Here is a 20,207-nt window from a genome sequence, read left to right on the forward strand (position 1 = left end):
TTTTTTCAAACTTTACTGAAGTTATACAAGTTTCATGTCTTTCATATGTACAGATTTAGGAACATAGTGATACTTCCCATCCTACCCTTAAGGTTCTGATTTTAAGTGAAATGGGATAAGAGAATTGACAGAACATTTGGTCAATGGATCTGTAAATTTAATTTTCAGGTTTTATAAAAGTTAAAATACTACAGAAGATTTGTATATTACCAGAAATCTTAAAAAAGAGAAATTAGATAAAGTTTTAAAAGCAAATTAGATTAAAAAGAAAAAAGCAAAATAAACTTTTTAGGGGAATTTAAGTTATAAATGTGTTCCCTTCAAAAGCAACTGTTAGGTTTTGCCAACTCTATACATAGAAAGATAAAGCTTGGGGGAAGGCTGTACATTTGGATATGCAACTCAAATACACTGAATGCAGTCATTGAAAATAGCACTTGAGTAATCACATTCTGAATAAAACTGCCCAACAAGGCTGCCAATACCCCACCAGAAGGCTGCTTTTTCAATGGCCTGCCTATCTTGCCAGGACAGTGGCAGCTCCATGAGGGTGGGCAGGACTCCTCTCTTGTCCCACCTTTCCCAGGCTCATAGCACACACTGACTGCATAAGCAGTAACACTTTTCTGATGCATCTCATACAGGTGAATGAGGTTGTTCTTATCACACTTTGTTGTGATGGTTTGTTTCCATAGCTACATGTCCACCAGCCCTGGTATTTCGTCTTCCTTGGTCTGCCCCAGAGCAAGGACTGAAGTCTGTGACTGACCAGGTGAATAGATTGAGACATGCTAAGCCTGGGGGACAGATAACAGAAAAGGAAGTGAGGAGGGCGAGCCAGGAGCTGGGTGTGGGGATGGGCTGTGTTGAGTTTGGCCTCATGTGCCGTTTACGGGGGACTAAGTTACACAGAACTTTAAGCTGGTTTCATCAAATTAATGCAAAAATAGAGCTATAAGTAGATGAGGGAGGAACCTGGATGATTTCTTAAACATCAGTTTTGGAAGAAATCATCCTTCATATGTATGTAGAGTACTTCACAGGGCCTTGCAAATAGTAGTGTTTAAGAGAGGTTTTTGCATGAATGAAAAATGAAGTAAAATTTTTCATATTATGGATAAGTGTTAAGGTGATACATCTGGACCTGGGCCTGCATACCTTGTATATTAATGATGAAAAAATGTCAAGTTCTGTAAAAGGAAAAGGTTTTAGATAAAATGCTAACTTTACAAAAATGTACAGAACTCTGTCAGCATAAAAAAATTAAGTTCAAGATGTGAGGCACAAATTTTAAATAATACTGCATAACATACATAATCTAAAGGAAGCTATTCTTTCCAGAATTACATTTTATAAATTCAAGTCCCTTTTGGTCAGCACTATAATGTTTTTGTTATTTGGGAGAGTAGAGAATATATCGTTTGACTCAGCTGTTAAACTGCTGTTTGAGACACCTGCCTCCACATCAAACCGCCTGGGTTAAAGTCCCAGCCTCAACTCCAATTCTGGCTTCCTGATAACGCAAACCCTGAGAGGCACCAGGTGCTGGGTTCAGTACCTGGGTCCTTGTTAATCAGGTAAGAGACCTGGGTAGAGTTCTGGGCTCCTGGCTTCAGCCTGGCCTTGCACTGGATGTTTTGGGCATTTGGGGAGTAAACCAATAGATGGAAGATTTCTCTTTGTCTCTGTTGATATTTGTCTTTCAAATAAATTTTTAAAAAAAGTATGAAAGAAGAATAGCATTCTATGAAAAATCACTAAAAGTTATCATTTTGACAGTCTTGAAAATGTGTCAAAGCTACAGAATCCTATTTTTTCATAGGTCAAGCACTTGGATCCCAGACAGCAACGTGGGAGATGGAGTTCTTGGTCCCTGGCTTTGGCCTGGCCCAACCCTGGCCATTGAAGGCATTTGGGAAGTGAATCAGTGAGTAGAAGATAATTCATTCTCTCTATCCCTCTCCCACTCCTGCTCGCTCCCTTCCTCTCTCCCTCCCTCTTGCTAGGCTTTTTGGACAAATAAAACTTTAAAAAAAAAAAACAACAACAAAACCTTGCATGAGGGGGTGGATACTGTTCTGATGCTTGCAAGGAAGCAGTGCAAAACCTTAAGATTACTTAATTCTAATCCTGCCTTCCACAGCATTTAGAACTTGTGGAGATTCTTTGAGAACAGTTAATAACGATAGTAAAAACGAATCACTTTTCCTTGTACTTAATATAGTTCAACTCTGTTATGGGTTTCATATTCCTTATAATTCAATTCTAAGATATCCAAAAACTGTTCTTGCCCTACACCACACAGGACGTGTTGCACTCAAGCCCCAGTCTCCCCACCACCCAAGTCCCAGTCTCTGGGCAACAGGGCGCAGCTGTTGTCTGTTACCTTATTCACAACTTTCCTTCTCAGGAACCTGGGCAGCAGTCCTTGCATGGGCTCGCCATCCCACCGCAGCTGTACCCAGCGGAAGTGCTGCTGCACCAGCAGGTCAGAGCCCTGCAGACAGGCCTTGGCAATGGTCCCCATCAGGAAGCAGTTCTCATGAAAATAATAGCACTCGGATGCTCCATTTCCTAAAACACAAAGGTCCAGTCTCCACAAGTCATTTGATGCGACAAATGCAATTTAAAACAAGTTCAAGACAGCAGAGTGTGAAGTGCCATTTGTGCTCTGGGGAAGCAAGTCATGGCAGTGGTAAGACAGAAACTTCCTTCGAAGGCTTTGCCTAGTGTCTCCCTCTCCTTACCTTTTTGGAAAGTGCATGGGCTTTCTGTGCTGCGATTTTCAAGAGGTGCCAAAAAGTCCCCCAATAATTCAGACAAGGAAGAATTCTCCAAATTTTCTAAGATGATGATGATTTTCTTCTTTACAGGAGATTGTTTCACTGGGATCAGACAAGCTGTGGTCAAAAGGGAAATGCGGTGATTAAAGCTTTTTCAAAAAATTTAAATGTGAAGATATAAAATGTTGGCAAAATGTGGTACAATGGATATGCTCTGAGACTGTGGAGGGGCGTGCTCACTGTGAAGAGTCTGACATCATTCAATTCAGTTGAAGCTGCACACATGCACACACACTAACCCAGCATTCCTCCTCCCACGACAGATCCCACAGTCCAGAATCCATCAACAACAGGATGGATCAATAAGTAGGAGTGTAGTCACACAGCAGATATGAAATTACAATGACAAGTAATAGCATGGAAGACTGTCACCACCAATACAGTAAGAAGTAAATATCAAAGAACGTATACAATATAATTGCATCACGAACTGTTCACCAGAGGAAATACTAAATATATAAATTAGGGATCCATACGCAAGTCAAAAACTATAAAAAAAAAAAGCAAAGAAACGATTATCCAAAAAAGTAAACTAGTGGTGACCTTCAGAAGGAATGTTTATGATGGGGAGAGGCACATTGGTTTACTCTGGAAGCTGAGTATATTCTATTCCTTGACCTGGTTGGTGTTTAACTGACTATCTCATTTAAAAATGATCTGAAAATGAATTTACGTATGTCTGTTTCACAATGTTAAAGATTAAAAACCCTTGAATGGCCTTTAAATTTCATATATGAGCAAGTAAGATGTTCATAAAAGTATGAGGAGGCGTAAGTAGATCCCTTTATCTCTTTTTACAGATCTCAGAGGAATGGAAGTGATTTGACTGTTTCAGAAATAATGGCAAGGAAAGAATAACATCTAAAACTTCTAAGTCTTATTTTAGTATTCCTTCCTTTCAGGATAGGAGGGAGTGACTTCCTGTCAACCCAGAGTGAAAGATGAAATGTAAACAGGAAATTATAATATAAGAAGTTTTCACAAAGTTCACAGAAAATGCATATTCTGAAAAAAACTGCATGGTTGTCAATTTTTGAGGCAAAATAATCTTTTGATTCCCTTTTCCATAAACTTTATGATGTATCCTTGCTTATAGGAAACAAGTTATTGCACAGAGCACACTGAAAAGAGTGTCTGGCACTCAAGCACTTAAGTGTTATTACTATTTTAATTAAAAATGCACACAGCACTTACTATATACTAATCAACAAATTAAAACCTTTTTATTTTCTTAATGATCCTAAGATGTCCCAGTCTTAACCAAAATAACCTTGGAAAAGGAGAGACCACGTGTAGAGTACTTGAGTAACATTGTCAAATACTCCAGCTTTCACAAAGACTCATGATAGAATGTTCTCTTCGTCTTCTTGTTGTTACTATAAACAATTCATTTTGCTTTCCACAGAGCTCCTTGAACATTGCAAATGAATCTCTTCTCATCTTACAGCAGCTTTTCTGATACTAGGAAGCTTTAAAAACTAGAAGAGGAAGACGGTAACAGCCAGCTCTCCCTTGAATTGTACTTGTAGGGGCTGTAAACCAATGTGCTGTGTGTGGCAGATTCCCTTCAACGCAACTATCCAGCAAAGGAATTTTTTTCTTTTCCAGAAATACCTTCTGAGGCATGCGTTTGGCAGTGAAGACACCCTTATACCATATCAGAGTTCCTAGCTTTGTTAGCTGGATCTGAGCTTCCGGCTAGTGCAGGCCATGGGAATCAATGGTAACGGCTCAAGTAATTAGGTTCCGGACATCCTTATGGAAGATCTGATTTTGGCCATTTTGTACCAGTCACTGTAGGCATTTGCAGAATGAACCAATGGATGGAAGTGCCCTTCACCTCACTCTGTTTCTCAATAATTTTTTGAAAGAAAAACATGCATTGTAGAAGTATGATAAATCCCTAGTTGGTTAAAGTAACAATGATAGCCTAACAAATCTTTTCTACTCAGTGATAAAAAAAATACCAGGTTGATAGTTTATGTATGTTTTTGTAACTTGGAACTGAAGGTTTCCAGCTTTCCCCTGATTTGGGTTAAGTATATGGCTAGGTGAAGTGGCTCTTAAACTGCTGCAATGAACTGCAAAGTACGAGAAGCAATATTTAATTGCAGTTCAACAAATGCTTATCCAATGTCTTCTTGCTACCTGTACTATATGCTAAGTGCTATGGCATGCTGGAAGTGACAGAATATAATGGGATGTGGGTGACATGTTTAACTGGGCATCTTAACAGATGGGCAGCTCAAGGGAAAGCTTTCTAGGTTTAGGGAATGGCATAGGCAGAAGAATAGAAGAATGGCAGGGCTCAATTTTCGAAAGGACTGGGGCATAAGATCAAAGAGAGCATAGCTGCCAGAGAGGCAAGATGGTAATCTCAAAGCTGATGCATAGCTCAGATCAGGACTGATGGGGGGGGGCGGCGGCACTATGGCATGGCGGGGAAAGCCACCACCTGCAGTGCTGGCATCCCATATGGGTGCCAGTTCGAGTCCCAGCTGCTCCACTTCTGATCCAGCTCTGCTATAGCCTGGGAAAGCAGCAGAAGATGGCTCAAGTCCTTGGGTCCCTACACCCACGTGGGAGACCTGGAAGAAGCTCCTGGCTTTGGATCGGCGCAGCTCCAGCTTTTGCAGCCAATTGGGGAGTGAACCAGCAGATGGAAGATCTCTCTCTCTCTCTCAGCAGTAGAGTAGCAGGCTGCATGTTTGTCTTGCTCTGTCCCTTAAGAGTCAACAAGGATCCATTCCAGGAATTCTCAGCCATCTGATTGTTAAATTGGTCTGTGTTGGCCCTGGGCACGGGCATTTTGTAATAGCTCCCCCATGATAGAAATGTGCATGCAGGGGTGAGACCTGCTACTAGGTAGCCTCAGTACCCAGCCACAAACTAAATTGGAAGACTCAGCATGTCATATTGAGAGAGACTACCAGCTCTGGGAGTAGTGGAAGTCTTTAAGGAAGGAAACAAACAGAACTTGACTCTTGGTCTGAGCTCCTCTCTGTGGCTAGAGAACTCACACGTCAGGCTCTTACTGCTTTCTTTAAGGCAAGCGGTGATGATGAAGCCCTGCCCAGGGCCAAAGCACAGGATGAAAAGACAGTGTGGGATAGAGTTAATGAGGCTCAGTAGTTGACTTACTGACGGCGAGGCAGAGAGGGGACATCAGAGATGAGGCTATACAATTAGTGAAGGCAGAGAGAGCACATCAAAAGTATAATAGGGGTGGGAGGTGAGCGTTGCTTCAGGTCTGATGTGTTTGATAAGGGAAGCATCCCTTGAAGATCTCTCTAGCAGATGCTGGGATATGAAGATTGGAGCAACTGGTGAAGATTCTGACTACAAATAAAATTATAGGAGAACTGGAAATCTCTTGGAAAGGGTTAATAAAACACATTCTCCTAGGTTTATGGACAAAAATTGTATTGCTAATGATGATTTATCCCACATTTAATAGGTAGTTTGTGCACTAGCTAAAAAGGGGTAAGGTTGCTGTTCACAACCATTGGGTTGCATTTCCAACTTATTCTTACCTTGATATCCTAGGACATACCAATCAAGGATCAAACAGTGTGGATTACTCTGATTAAAAAGTTTTATCCTCCAATGCTGCTGACCTCATTATCTAATTTTTTCATTAGTGTCTACTTCTCTATCTGACCATTTACATTCAACATCTTTAGACAAGCCAGTACAAAGATAAACTTTGAGTTGAGAGTGTGGGTCTAGTTTCGGTTATTTAACATGGTTTCAGGTCTAAAATACATGTAATAATTATCCACAGAAACAAGAACTCATTACAGTTTGGAGTTTTAAGGATTAACCAGTCTCTGACCATGGTTTATGGAGATGTGAAAGGTGGCCACTTGCCCCATGTAATATCTGCAGGTTCCTTTTGATCTGTGAAGCAAAAGCCACCCATTGAGATTCCTTTTGCTTTATGTTCCTCAAGAGCTCTGTCTGTGAAGTAAGTTTACCCTTTCTGTCCTTTTTGTTTCCAACTTGCAGGCTATATCAGCCTCGTGCCTCTCCTGTGGGCTCACTTCTTTGATACCCTCTTCACAAGGCTCTATACCCTTACGGCTAAAGTCATTCAGCAACACTTGCTGGTTTAAAAGTAATCAACATACCACTTTTATAGTTCAACCCAAACTTCTTCATGTCAAGGGTAACCCCAAATCAATAATCTCCCCTTTGGGGACGTAGAAAACACCCACCCCCTCCCCACTGCCTTTTGCACTGTCCAATTAAGTCAAGCTCTGTAAGGACAATGCTCTGAGAGTTCAAGTGAGATGCTCAGGACAAATCTCCATAGAGCCTCCTGTGGTGCAGAGCAAAGGAGCTACACACTGATGGTGACTCCAGCAACCACAGTCTCCTAATACTGTCAGAGCCATTCCACCCTGATTCCTCCTAAGAAGAAAAAGCAAAGCATTATTTTAAAATGCAGATCCAGTGTCGACATTTTTTCTTTTTTGCTATTTACTGAAACGTGTCATTTTAAAAAGAATCTTCCTTGTTAAGCCAACTGTATACCTTACTCAGAGGAGAAATCTGAGTTGAGCCTAAGTGCATTCATACCCTTCTCATCAAATAGAGTCACAGGGTGTGACCCTTTCACAAAAGGCAATATGAAATGCTAAGTGTGGTTTTAGCAGAAATAAAACCAAAGTAATCTGTGCTAACCTATGTCTATGTCATTATTTTTTGAAGTATTCTTGGGTCTTAAAATCTTTTCTTCACTGGCACCATTTTTAAAAAAAGACATTTATTTGAAAGCTCGAGTGACAGAGAGAGAGAGACACAGACACACACACACACACACACACACACACACAATCATCCATCAACTGGCTCACTTCAAAAATGCCTGCAATGGCCAGGATTGGGCCAGGCTGAAGCCAGAAGCAAGTAACTCCATCCAGTTTCCCCATGTGGGTGGCAGGGGTCGATGTACTTGGGCCATCTTTCACTGTTTTTCTGGGTGCATCAGTAGGGAGCTGGATCAGAAGTAGAGTAGGTGGGATTCAAACTGGTGTTCTGATATGGGCTGTTGGAGTCACAAGGGGCTGCTTAAGCCACTATACCACAATGCTGACTGGTGCCACTTTAATCTCCATTTAAGTTTTAGATTCTTACAGTTAATTATTTAAAATCATTTTACTACTTTATTTTTGGTTCATATCCTACTATGGTTTATACTCAGTGGCTCTTTCCCCTGCTTTTCTTCTTTATTTCCTTCTTTATTTTTGGTTCATATCCTACTATGGTTTATACTCAGTGGCTCTTTCCCCTGCTTTTCTTCTGCATAGTTGTAGAAAGGAACAAATTAGGTAATTTTTGGTGCTGTGCTCAGAACATAAAAGTTCCACATTCCATTCCCAGGCCAATTTAGGGATTTGACTTCTTTGGGGAAAAGATTAAAAAGTAGGAGTACTTGCAGAGTATTTCACCAGTCAGGGTATGCTTCATTTGCAGTAATGACTTTTAACTACCATAATTTCTTGGTAAATAAGCAAGAGAGTCGTTGATAGATAATTCCTATAGCCTCATTATTCTAGAAGCTTGAGTGGAACAGCCTCTGAAACAGTTTTCCATCACCAGATCTCTGCGTTCTCTACTCCCTGTCCTCTTAGCAAATGACCATTCCCTGCTATGTGATTTCTGTACAACAAAAGAAGGCACACCATGTCATTGACAACTCCTTCCTTTTGGTTCACTTGAGATTCCCTTGAACCTCTCTGAAGTCCCTGGAGTTCCCACTAATTCTACCGAATGCACGGTATCCATGATCATTTCATTGACCACCAATCAGTAGTGGTGTGTCCTATTGAGAAGTGGACAATGGAGATGGTGGATGAGTATTGGGAGATGGAAATGGACAACAGTAAGGACAAGATGAGATGCCAGACCACAATATTCCTGACATGACATCTGAGAGCTTTAACTTTTATTCTGGGGCCATTGGCACACAACAGCAGGACAATACCATGAGCAGTAGTATATCCCAGACTGAGATCCTGGGAGTTTCTGTGGAGGACCCATAAATGAGTAACAGCAGAAGAAATAAAAGGGGCTAATGATGAGAAAGAAATGACAGGAGGCAGGGGAAATGAAGAGCAGAAGAGGAAGTGAGGTAAAGGAAACAGATTCAACAGAAGAAAGGGACTGCCTAGACACGGGGAAGGTGGCCAACTGAGCAGTCTAGAGTGGTTACTCTGCTAATCCGTGCAACTGCAGTCTTACTACTTGACCTCTGTCATTGTGCCTTTGCTTGGTTACTAAAAAGTGAAGGAAGATATTGACCCTTATTCAATGCAGAAGAAACAGCCTTCCATATTTGGAAATGCTACCATTTCCTTGAACTTAATGTGCAGAGTTTATTCAATTTCAGTCCATTGTTCAAAACTTTCCTTTAGCAGGACAGGTGTTTGGCCTAGAGATTAAGATGCCAGGATCCTGTATCAGAGTACCTGGGTTTGATGCCCCTGGCCTGGGACTCTGGCTTCCTGCCAATGTGCACCCTGGGAGGCATCAGTGATGGGTCAAGTAATTGGCTCCTGCCACCCATATGGGAGACCCAGATTGACTTCCTGACTCCTGACATTGGCTTGGTCCAGCCTCAGGCATTGGGAGTATTTGGGGAGTGAACAAGTGGATGAGCGCACTGTCTTTATCTCCCAAATAAACAAAAAGCTTTCATTTTTATAATCTAATTCATTCGATCATTATGCCCGGTCATCAACAACTCCTTTATCAACTCCCGAGTTCTCCAAACTAACTACTTTCCACCTTCACTCTAAGCAAGTTCTTCTACTGTGACACCAGGATAGGACTAAGAAGGCTTTTTCTTTTGATTATGATATTTTCTGCATCAGGAAATTCACCCATTCATTCAACAGACAATTATCAGCAATTAATCTGGAAGGCTAAGTAGAAGAACAAGCTAGAGTGCTAGCCTTTGAGGAGGTCATAATATAACATGTGTGTGAAGAAAGGCAGAAGTCCAAATAATATGCTCACTGCTTCAACCTACAGTTAGATATACACAAAGGGCACTGCTGTTCACTAGAAGAATGTCTTGTCCACGAGACTAGAGAGGCATTCATCCGAGGTATCTTTAAAGCATTTTAACAGAGTTCTTGTTCTGTAGTTTATAGAAGGTCAGAGGCCATTCTGTTCTAACCATTAGTGGACAGCACACTACTCTGCACACTACTTGTTATGTGATAGTCATAGCATGGGGAGGGGAAGGAGGGGAGCTTAGTGTTTACTCTGTAATTCTAGAGGAAGCTGCAGCAGAGGCAAAGACATGGAAAATGGAAAGCAATGCACATGCCAGAGAGAAACACCACATTCTGATGGAGTACAGACATCTACCTTAGAAAGGTCAGAAAAGCAAATCAAGTGGATCAGTGCCCCCGGATGGAAGGTCTTGACTGGCGTCAGCTTAGCTCAGGGGTCAACAGAGGGAGGTGGTGGGGCAGAGTCAGAAGCGGGTTTTACTCAGAGCTGTTCAGGCCTGTGCTGGGTGTTGAGGGAGGAAGAGCAGTAGACAGAGAAGCCATTTACAGCACAGTGGCTGAGTTACGGGAGGGGGGCACCAAGCTTCATGGTGCCAATGGAGGGGTGGATATAAAAGGCACTTTGAGATGGACTTGGCAAGGATGTGACCATGGACTGGCTGTAGGACCAGCATTAGGTGTCCATAAGTGAGAGGTCCTGGGGGTTCTCTGTGGCTCACCTGTGCATTAAAAAAATAATTAAAATATTGAAAGGACAAAACCCAAACATTTACACATAAAAATCTGGATTTGCGGCTTCTTCGTAAAAATCTCCAGACCTCACAACATTGTAACTGCATGAAGAAGTTACTGGAACTGACTGTGGCCAGCCCTCTGGGAGGTGGGGGCATCCCTTCTGCCTGCTTCACTTCCAGTGCAGCTTGTTCGCATCTGCAAGCATTTAGGCTTTCAAGTCTGTCAACAAGACCTGTTTCTTATATGAGAGCCAAGGGACAGTCTCTCTCCAAATCAAGAAGTTGGGAAGAGGAGCTCTTTTTAAGAAGATGCTTACTATAGCATCTTCTTTATTATTCTTATTTATTTATGATTTATTTATTTGGAAGGCAGAGTGACAACGACACACTCATACACATATCTTCCAACCCCTGGTTCAGGAGCCAAGAACTCCCATCTGGGTCTCCCAAATTGGTGGTAGGAACTAAAGTACTTGGCCATCATCTGCTGCTTCCCAAGCACATTAGCAGTAAGCCAAATTGAAAGTGCAGAGTAGCCAGGATTTGAACTTAGCACTTTGATTTGGGATGCAGGCACCCTAGGCATTGGCTTAACTTGCTGTGTCATGATGCCTGCCCTGTCACTGTGGATTCTAAAGTGCTGAGTTGGTCACCTTCGCATCCCTCATGACCTAATCCATTGCCAATTTTCTTAGCTCTCTCAACTTAGAGCAGAATTCAATCCACAGTTGCCATCTACCCTGATAGGATGAGAAAAACTATTTTAGCTTCTTACTTGACATGAAACAAGACAAACTCGAAAAAATGAGGGACTGTTAAATAACTAACGGAGAAAAACAGACATCTTGCACAGAGTAGACTATTAAGGAGCAGTGGCTGGAGGAGAGCTAGACAGCTTGCATTTGAGTCTCCCTCTGTGCTTTTGCTGTGGGATCCATGGCAAGGTATGAACCTGTGTCAAGGGTTTTCATGTTTGCAAGTCATGGATGGTGACTGTACCTGTGTCCGTGGGTTGTGGGTTAATAAGTGTAGTGTTTAGAATAGGGCCCACCAGAGAAAGTGCTTAGTCAATGTTAGCTGCAATTGGCAATAGCTGTGATAGGAAAAAAAAAAGCTGTGGTGTGGTGACTAAAGCTGCCTCCTGTGATACTGACATCCCATGTGAGCACCAGTTCATATCCAAGATGCTTAGATAAAAAAACTGGATTTTTGATCCAGTTCCCTGCTAAAGTCCTGAGAAAAGTAGCAGAAGACAGCCCAAGTGTTTGGGCCCCTGCCATCCATGTGGGAGACCCAAGTGAAGCTCCTGGCTTTGGTCTGGCCCAGCACTGTTGCAGCCACCTGAGGAGTGAACCAGTGGATGGACAATCTCTCTGTAACTCTGACTTTCAAATAAATAAATCTTTAAAAATTATTTGAGAGGCATAGAGACAGAGGAAGCTCCCATAGCCTTATTAACTCTCCAGATGCCTACAATGGCTGAAGCTGGGCCAGGCTGAAGCTGGGAGTTGGGAACTCCATCTAGTCTCCCACATAAGTGGCAGCAACCCACTGATTCGAGCCATCACTGTTGCTTCCCAGGATCCACATCAGGAAGCTGAAAGAGGGTGTTGAACCCAGGTACGCTGATAAGGGAGACGGGCACATTAACAGGCATCTTAACTGCTGGGCCAAAGCCCCACCTCTCATTTCTTGATTAAGAAACTGCAGGTAATTTGAATGTTCCTAAGTCTCAGCCACAGGGTATCTTCCCTCACCATGGTTCCAAGGATGGGAAGTGCCCTTCCCTCTAAGAGTGATTCTGATTCTATGTCTAAACTCACGCTTCTACGATTGGTGGCTGCCTCCTTCAGCCCTCCCCAAAGTCTCTGTGGCTTTGATTCCCTGGAGGCTAAAATCTAGTCTGTTTCAGTGTCACGGCTGGTACTGTAGAGCTCTGCTGTGTGATGCTGGGTTTTTTTGTTTGTTTTTGTTTTTTGACAGGCAGAGTGGACAGTGAGAGAGACAAAGGTCTTCCTTTGCCATTGGTTCACCCTCCAATGGCCGCCGCGGCCGGTGCACCACACTGATCTGATGGCAGGAGCCAGGTGCTTCTCCTGGTCTCCCATGGGGTGCAGGGCCCAAGCACTTGGGCCATCTTCCACTGCACTCCCTGGCCACAGCAGAGAGCTGGCCTGGAAGAGGGGCAATCGGGACAGAATCCAGTGCCCCGACCAGGACTAGAACCCGGTGTGCCGGCGCCGCAAGGCGGAGGATTAGCCTAGTGAGCCGCGGCGCCGGCCTGTGATGCTGTTTCTGTGAAGCTTGGGTATAAGGCTCTGGAGCCTGAAATAGGAAACTCATGACTAGCATTATGTTAATACCCATGGCGAATCCTGAGTCTGCCACAAGAGAGGGTTGGCAAGTTACTGTACCTTCCTGTGCCTATTTCTCCACTGTTGAAATGGAAATCATGGTCTCTCAGGCACAGGCTGTTGTGGAGACCAAATGAATTGATCAGTACAAGTAATGTACTTTGGAAACTGGTCAATGGCATTCCCAGGAGAAATGGGGGAAATTCTACCCCAGATGCAGAAACGAGGGGCTGGTTGTAGAGAACTTATGAAGGAAAAAAATTTACTACAGGGCCTGGAATTATGGTGTAGTGGGTTAAGTCACCACTCATGACACCAGCGTCCCATATCGGAGCACCATTTTGAGTCCTGGTTGCTCCATTTCCAATCCAGCTCCCTGCTGATGTGCCTGGGAAAGCAGCAGAAGGTGGTCCAAATGCTTGGGCCCCTGCACCCATGTGAGAGACCTGGATGGAGTTCTTGGCTACTGGCATCGCTCTGTAGCAGCCCATTAGGGAGTGAGCCAGAAAATGTGGACCTATGTGGTGTGCATGTGTGTGTGAGAGAGAAGTTCTGCCTATCAAATAAGTAAGCACATCTAAAATTAGAAAGAAATCCTTTAAAAATTTACTAAAAGTTTATCCATTTTTTAGTATTACCATACACCAGCAATTCTAAACAGCATCAAAGCTGTGGCACTCAATCCCACTAGGGTGGACTGCTCCCACCACCTCCTCGTTGGTACACCACTGGTGCCAGTTGTGCCGGTTCTCATGGCAATGAATGATTAATACCAAAGATGAAAAGGAGAAAATCCAAGGTTCTTAACAAACTCAATGTTATATACAAGAAAACATTTTGCAAGTGTTCACTTGGGTTCCCGATTTTCATCCTGCAACTATTGAGTAATTGAAAAGCCAACCTCCATGTGTCCCCAAGCAACGAAGTTTACCTTCTTTTAGTGACATCCTTGAAGAGCATGCCTTTTAGTTACCACAACCCAATTCCCAGAAATGCTCTTACCACTACTGATGAACAGGTCTAATAGCTGCTCCTTGGAGAAACCTGCATCCACTTCAGCTCTTACTATTTCACAGGAAAACCCTGCAGCCATTTGTCTGTGCTAGGAAAAGAAAACAAGAGTGACTGGTTGTACATGCTTCACAATTAAAAAAAAAAAAAAAGGAGAGGGTGTATAAACAATACCTTCATGCAGAGTGCAAGCTGATGTGCTATGAAGTCTTGCAAGCTTCCTTCAGGGCCATGAAATATGACATTATGATATTGCTCGACCTTGGAACAAACCAAGACATGACTTTAAGTGACGGTGCTAAGTTGAGAGGGGAGAAACATGGAACACAAGTGTGACATCCCCTTTTAATGGTCCCCAGGTTTTCAAAAGTTAAGTAACAATATTTTAGCCATTAGCTTTATTTATTGGGCACTTGAAGTTTCTCATTTCAATGTGATCTAATCTTTAGCAGGAGCCAACATTTTATAAAAGAGTATACGCAGTGCCCTCCATTTCCATGGGGAGTTACAGGACGTTAGCTGGGAAGCACGGGTTCAATTGCGTTTTGTACCTTGCAGATGCTCTTCCCTTTGAATTTTCCCAATGCATATTTTGCATTTTTGTGGTAAAAATAACAAAATGACAGTTAGGGGAAATATATATAAAACAGATAAGAAGCTAAATATTCTCTCAGATCAACTATGTGTCTCTTACTCCATTCTGGAATTCAGTATTTAAAGAAATCTAGGTAGAGATGGGTCATTTAACTTTGTAAAAAAAAAAAAAAAAAAAAAGTAAATCTACTAGCTGGATGTGTATAGTTTCTTTTTTCTTTCTTTCTTTCTTTTTTTTTTTTTTTTTTTTTTGGACAGAGTTAGTGAGAGAGAAAGAGAGAAAGGTCTTCCTTCCATTGGTTCAGCCCCCAAATGGCCTCCATGGCCGGCTCTGTGCCAAGCCGAAGCCAGGAGCCAAGTGCTTCCTCCTGGTCTCCCATGCGGGTGCTGGGCCCAAGCACTTGGGCCATCCTCCACTGCACTCCTGGGCCACAGCAGAGAGCTGGACTGGAAGAGGGGCAACCGGGACAGAACCGGTGCCCCAATTAAGACTAGAACCCGGGGTGCCGCACCACAGGCGGAGGATTAGCCTAGTGAGCTGCGGCACCGGCCAGAGGAAACTTTCTTAACCTGGGGCCTTTAAAATGGCCTTTGGTCTCCAAGGAAACCAAGTCATGGAAGGAAAGCCAGGCTTGACACCAGGAGTCAGGTATGAGCTAAGGAGGAAAGGGATCCTGTAAGAAGCCCCTTGATGGATCGGTGGTGTAGCGTAGCAGGTAAAGTCACCACCTGCAGTGCTGGTATTACATATGGGCACTGGTTCGAATCCTGGCTGACCCACTTCTGATCCAGCTCCCTTCTAATGTGCCTGGGAAGGTAGTGGAAGATGGCCCATGTCCTTGGGCCCCTGCACCCATGTAGGAGACCTGGAAGAAGCTCTTGGCTCCTGACTTCGGATCGGGCCAGCTCCAGCCATTGTAGCCATTTGGGGGATGAACCAGCAGATAGAATACTTTCCTCTCTTTCCCTGCCTTTCTAACTCTGCCTTTCAAATAAATAAATAAATCTTTTGGGGAAAAAAAAGAAGAAATTCCTTGATATTTGGTTTGGGACTGGTTTTTATGCTCTGAAAACCAATGGATCCTTGACTTTCTAAGCTTGAATACTATTCCGTTATTGGTAAGCCTTCGGCAAAAGGCTTACCAATGTCTGGTAGTAACACAACAGTGGCTGTGGCTGTCGTGTTAGAATCCTAAAGCCGAAGGATGAACTCAGCAGTGGCCTGGGCTCTTTTCTGTGGTCTTGGTGATCTCTGAGCCAAGCAGTGGTACAGGTACAGCCAAGGACCAAGACTGGAACTAGGACATCTGCAGACACAGGAGAGAGGGAAGTCCTGTTTCAGCTGAGATTCTGGAGCTACAAGACTTCGTTATAAACTGTTGCCCAGATTATCTAGTTATGGCCGCTTTCTCTCAACGTTGAATGGAACATGGAAAGTCATTTTGATATGCATAGTCAGGCTTTTTTTTTTGGCTTAGGGAAATTTTCTTCTACGGTTTTGGTAATTTCTCCTCTTCTAGTTCTTTCTTTCTAAGGAACACTTACAGTGTTTAAGCTCTCTCTGTCTTCTCCAAGAGTACCCTTCATCCAGTCCATCATTACCCTAACTCACTCTCTCCTACCTTCTGGGAGAGCTACACAAATGAGTCTTGCACACACTGAACAGACCATTCGCTACCTTACTTCTCTGTATTGTCTCAAGAACAGCTTTACGCCATTACATTTTCAATCGTTATTATTCCTTACCTCTTCCATCTCCTTTCTAGCAGTTTTAATCCTGACCTAGACTCTACCAAGGCTTCCTGGCCTGCTTTTATCATCTATCTCCATGCAATCTATAGCGAATGAACCTAATTTTCCAAACTTCTTGTTTTCCTCGTTGTTCTGGTCTGAATATTTGTGTCCCAAGCTGAACTTCTACTCTCCTCAAGGTGATATAGTGGAAGTGGGAGCCTTTGAAAGGGTTAGTGCCCATGTAAAGGAGGCTGGCAAAGATCCCTCCCTTGCTCCTTCTACCACATGAGGACACAGGGAGAAGGAACCACAAGTAAACCAGGAAACAGGCATCCATCAGACCCTGATTCTGCTGGCACCTTGAAAACAGCATAGGGATTTCTTAAAAAACTCGATATAGACTTGCATATGACCCCGCAATCCCGCTACTGGGTATATGCCCAAAAGACATGAACACAATGTATCAAAGAGATCCCTGCACCACCATGTTTATAGCAGCACTGTTCACAACAGCCAAGAGGCAATAAAAAAAGGTATCCATCATCAGATGAATGGATAAAGAAAAATGTGATTTAATACACAATGGATTATTATTCAGCTATAAAGGTAATGAAATTCTACCATTTGCAGCAAAATGGATGCAACTGGAGGACATAATGTTGAGTGAACTAAACTGGACACAGACAAATACCACTTGTTCTCTGTTATAAGTGGGAGCTAAGATTAAAAATAAAACACAAACCAAAAAAGAAATGCCTGTGCATATCAGTATTACTGCAAATATACCTTTCTCAAACCAGTGGTTAGGAACAGTATACTACTAAGTTTTAATAGTTTGGGAATACTTTAAAATCTATCGTATATGAGTGAAATTGTCATCTTTTCATTTGACTATTATTTATAGTCCTTGTCTATACTCCTGCTAAACTAGGATCTTTTTGCTTTTACCCAAATAACTTTTTATTTGGTGGAGAATTAAGCCCTTCACTGTAATAAAAATTTTAAATGTTATCTAAAAACTAAAAAGGGGCGCCGCGGTTCACTAGGCTAATCCTATGCCTGCGGTGCCGGCAGCCTGGGTTCTAGTCCTGGTTGGGGCGCTGGGTATTAGTCCCAGTTGCTCTTCTTCCAGTCCAGCGCTCTGCTGTGGCCTGGAAGTGCAGTGGAGGATGGTCCAAGTGCTTGGGCCTTGCACCCACATGGGAAACCAGGAGGAAGCACCTGGCTCCTGGCTTCAGATTGGTGCAGCGTGGCCATTTGTGGGGTGAACCAACGGAAGGAAGACCTTTCTCTCTCTCTTTCTCTGTCTAACTCTGCCTGAAAAACAAAACAAAAACAAAACAATATCTAAAAAGGAAGGAAGGAAAAAAATGGGGCAGGAAGGGAAAAATCCTTATTTTCTTATAATTGCATCTATTAACTATATTGGATCTCTTAAAAAACTAAATAAATTTTTAGAATGCTTTCTTCCCTTGAGTTCTCAGAAAGAGAACTGTGGTATAAATCCATAGGTATACCATTCATTTGTTATTATTATTTATGTTCTGGGAAACCACAGGAAGAATTCTGCAGAAAAACAGGATGTGTGCAGCACCACTGGCTTCCCTCACTGTACACTGTGGGGAGCAGCTCGGACTAGACTAAGTTACTGGAATTAAGACTTATTCTATGCATCTGCTCTCCCACAATATGGCGCTGGGAGAGAAGTAAACAGCTTCCGCACAGCTGCCTCCAGTTCAACCAATAAACTGTAGGACTTGCTCCTGATTGGAGAGCAGCGTACTCGGCGTGTGGGCAGCCGAGTTAGGATTGGCGGAGGAGGACTATAAAGGAGGAGAGAGACGGCATGCACCAGGAACATCTAAGGGGAACATCTAGCTGAAGGAACACCTGTGCAGCCCCCGAGAAAGCCGGCCGGTGGTGTGCCGCTCCCCTGCGGAAGTGGGGAATGTGGCCAGGGGGAACTGCCCTTCCACGGAGGTGGAAGGGATAGTAGCCAACCCGGGAAGAACCAGCAGCAAACCCGGGGAGGGCCGAGCAGACGAAAGAACAGCGCAGGGTCCTGTGTCGTTCCTCCACGAAGAGGGGGAGCGACAGTACACTACTTTCCTGGCTGACTCCTCTCATTAGGTCAGTGGGTGGATGGCAGGCTGATGTCTAAAGCTGGAAGTTAAACTCTAGGATCTAGGATCTGTTGTGATGGAATGAGATGCTGCTGACCACCAGTGCAGACAAGCACACGCGGATGAACTCTGGCCCCAGAGAGCAGCTAGTCCGGGATGCTCCTGTCTCCATCTCTGCAGAGAATGCTTCTGGCTAACACATCTGTCTAGATGCAACCCAGTCTCACCAACCCCCACCAACTTCCTGCTTGGTTATTTCCAGGCACTGCAGTGTCTACATGGATGTGGAAGGACATGTATTAACATGGAGTGGAGGAAAATATCACAGTGCTGCCAAAAGCAGAGACTAACCCATAAAGGATAGATGCCTAATTTTCTAACCAGTCTAAATCTTGCTCTGGGATTCATCAGAAAAGATGGTAAGAAAAGCACGATAGTGTATTCTAACCTAATTTTAGGTGGATTGCACCTATGTGGAGAGAACGTTCTATCGCACCTAAACATAGTGAGCATTTTTTCCAGATTCTTGCCAAAGGAGGACTTCAGTTCTATACTTCTCTGTTGTTGTAAGGTTTTGTCACTTTTCAAAAATACTTTAGTGAGAAATAGTGAATTAGGTACTGCTACACAGGAGCAATTTTAAGCCAGAACTCTTGAGCTCTTCAAATTAATTCCAAATTGAGACAGTTTATTGGGTAGAAATTCTATCACAAGGAATAGATTGATTCACATCAGTGAAACAGGGTACAGGTTTTCAAGACTGACTGAATAGTCTACCCCTGAGATTTTCACCGGCATTGCTATTTAATCTTGTCTCCGTTCTGAAAGCAAGAGTGCTCTATTCATTATAGCCATACTGTGAAACTGCCTACTTTCTTAAGATTGATTTTCAAATCAAATAACAGCAAGGGGCTCAACTTCATAGATAAGTCATTTTCAGTTTCAACACCTATTTGTTCTCATACTGTAGGATTTTAGGAAATACAGGCAGGAACTATTCAATTTAAAATTTCATTGAAAAGGCCATTCACTAGCAGTACGCTCTTTATGTTTACATAGTCTAATATCCTTTATAAGGTAAAGCATACTATAAATAGATTAATGAATTAGACAAGCAAAGGCAAAACAAAGGCAGAGACTTCCAGGTCATCCATACATTCTAGTACCCTTACTCTACTGGCAGGTGCCTTTCCATTTCAGGTATTGCTAATTTTTTTGTTAATAGTATTTTGTTCTATTTCATCAAATGTTATAGAGTTATGTTGATTGCCATTTAAAACCTGAATAAAAATTAATTACTGGGAACAAATTACTGTTACTCAATTTAAGTTCTGTCAAGAAGCATAATTGATCTGCTTTAGAATTACATTTCTGCAAACATCAAGATCTAGGGTATAATGAATGTACATGCTCCATGCTTCCAGTAGAGGGCTCTAAAGATAAATAGATCAATTGATGGATAGACAGATAGGCAGGCAGATTGGGGGGGGGTAGTTAATTATTTTAATTGTGTTGAAGGGAGGTCTGCTCTTCAAAACTGAATATTCAACTCCACTTCCAAGGTTATGGTCTGTATCATGATCGCCAGAATCATCTGCTTTACAGTGTGACATTTCTGCTTATGAGTGAAGGGACACTGGCCTCTTCGTTACAATGGGTACCAATCCCTTTTATTCTTGTGTCTTCACAGCTATTCAGGAAGCTCATCACATGTCAGTGAGTGCTTTGTGAGGCAAATGGATTCTGGATTAAACACAAACAACTGACCTCCACAATGGAGCATCTATCC

General features: G+C 42.8%; 1 protein-coding gene across 7 annotated transcripts in view; it reads right to left on the bottom strand.

Moving 5' to 3' along the window:
- Positions 1–20,207, bottom strand: part of CTTNBP2 (cortactin binding protein 2) — a 192,046-nt gene that overhangs the window by 20,618 nt on the left and 151,221 nt on the right. For all 7 annotated transcript variants that reach the window (XR_011387007.1, XM_070069817.1, XM_051847988.2 and 4 more), the window contains 4 exon segments: positions 14,142–14,228; positions 13,959–14,058; positions 2,748–2,900; positions 2,387–2,574 (listed from right to left, as the gene is read on the bottom strand). Coding sequence is in view for 6 of the 7 variants with exons in the window: in XM_070069817.1 (XP_069925918.1) it covers positions 2,387–2,574; positions 2,748–2,900; positions 13,959–14,058; positions 14,142–14,228 (528 nt within the window). In the remaining variant the exon portion in view is untranslated.

The sequence above is a fragment of the Oryctolagus cuniculus genome, chromosome 3 (assembly GCF_964237555.1).
Source record: "Oryctolagus cuniculus chromosome 3, mOryCun1.1, whole genome shotgun sequence".
Taxonomy (NCBI): Eukaryota; Metazoa; Chordata; class Mammalia; order Lagomorpha; family Leporidae; genus Oryctolagus; species Oryctolagus cuniculus.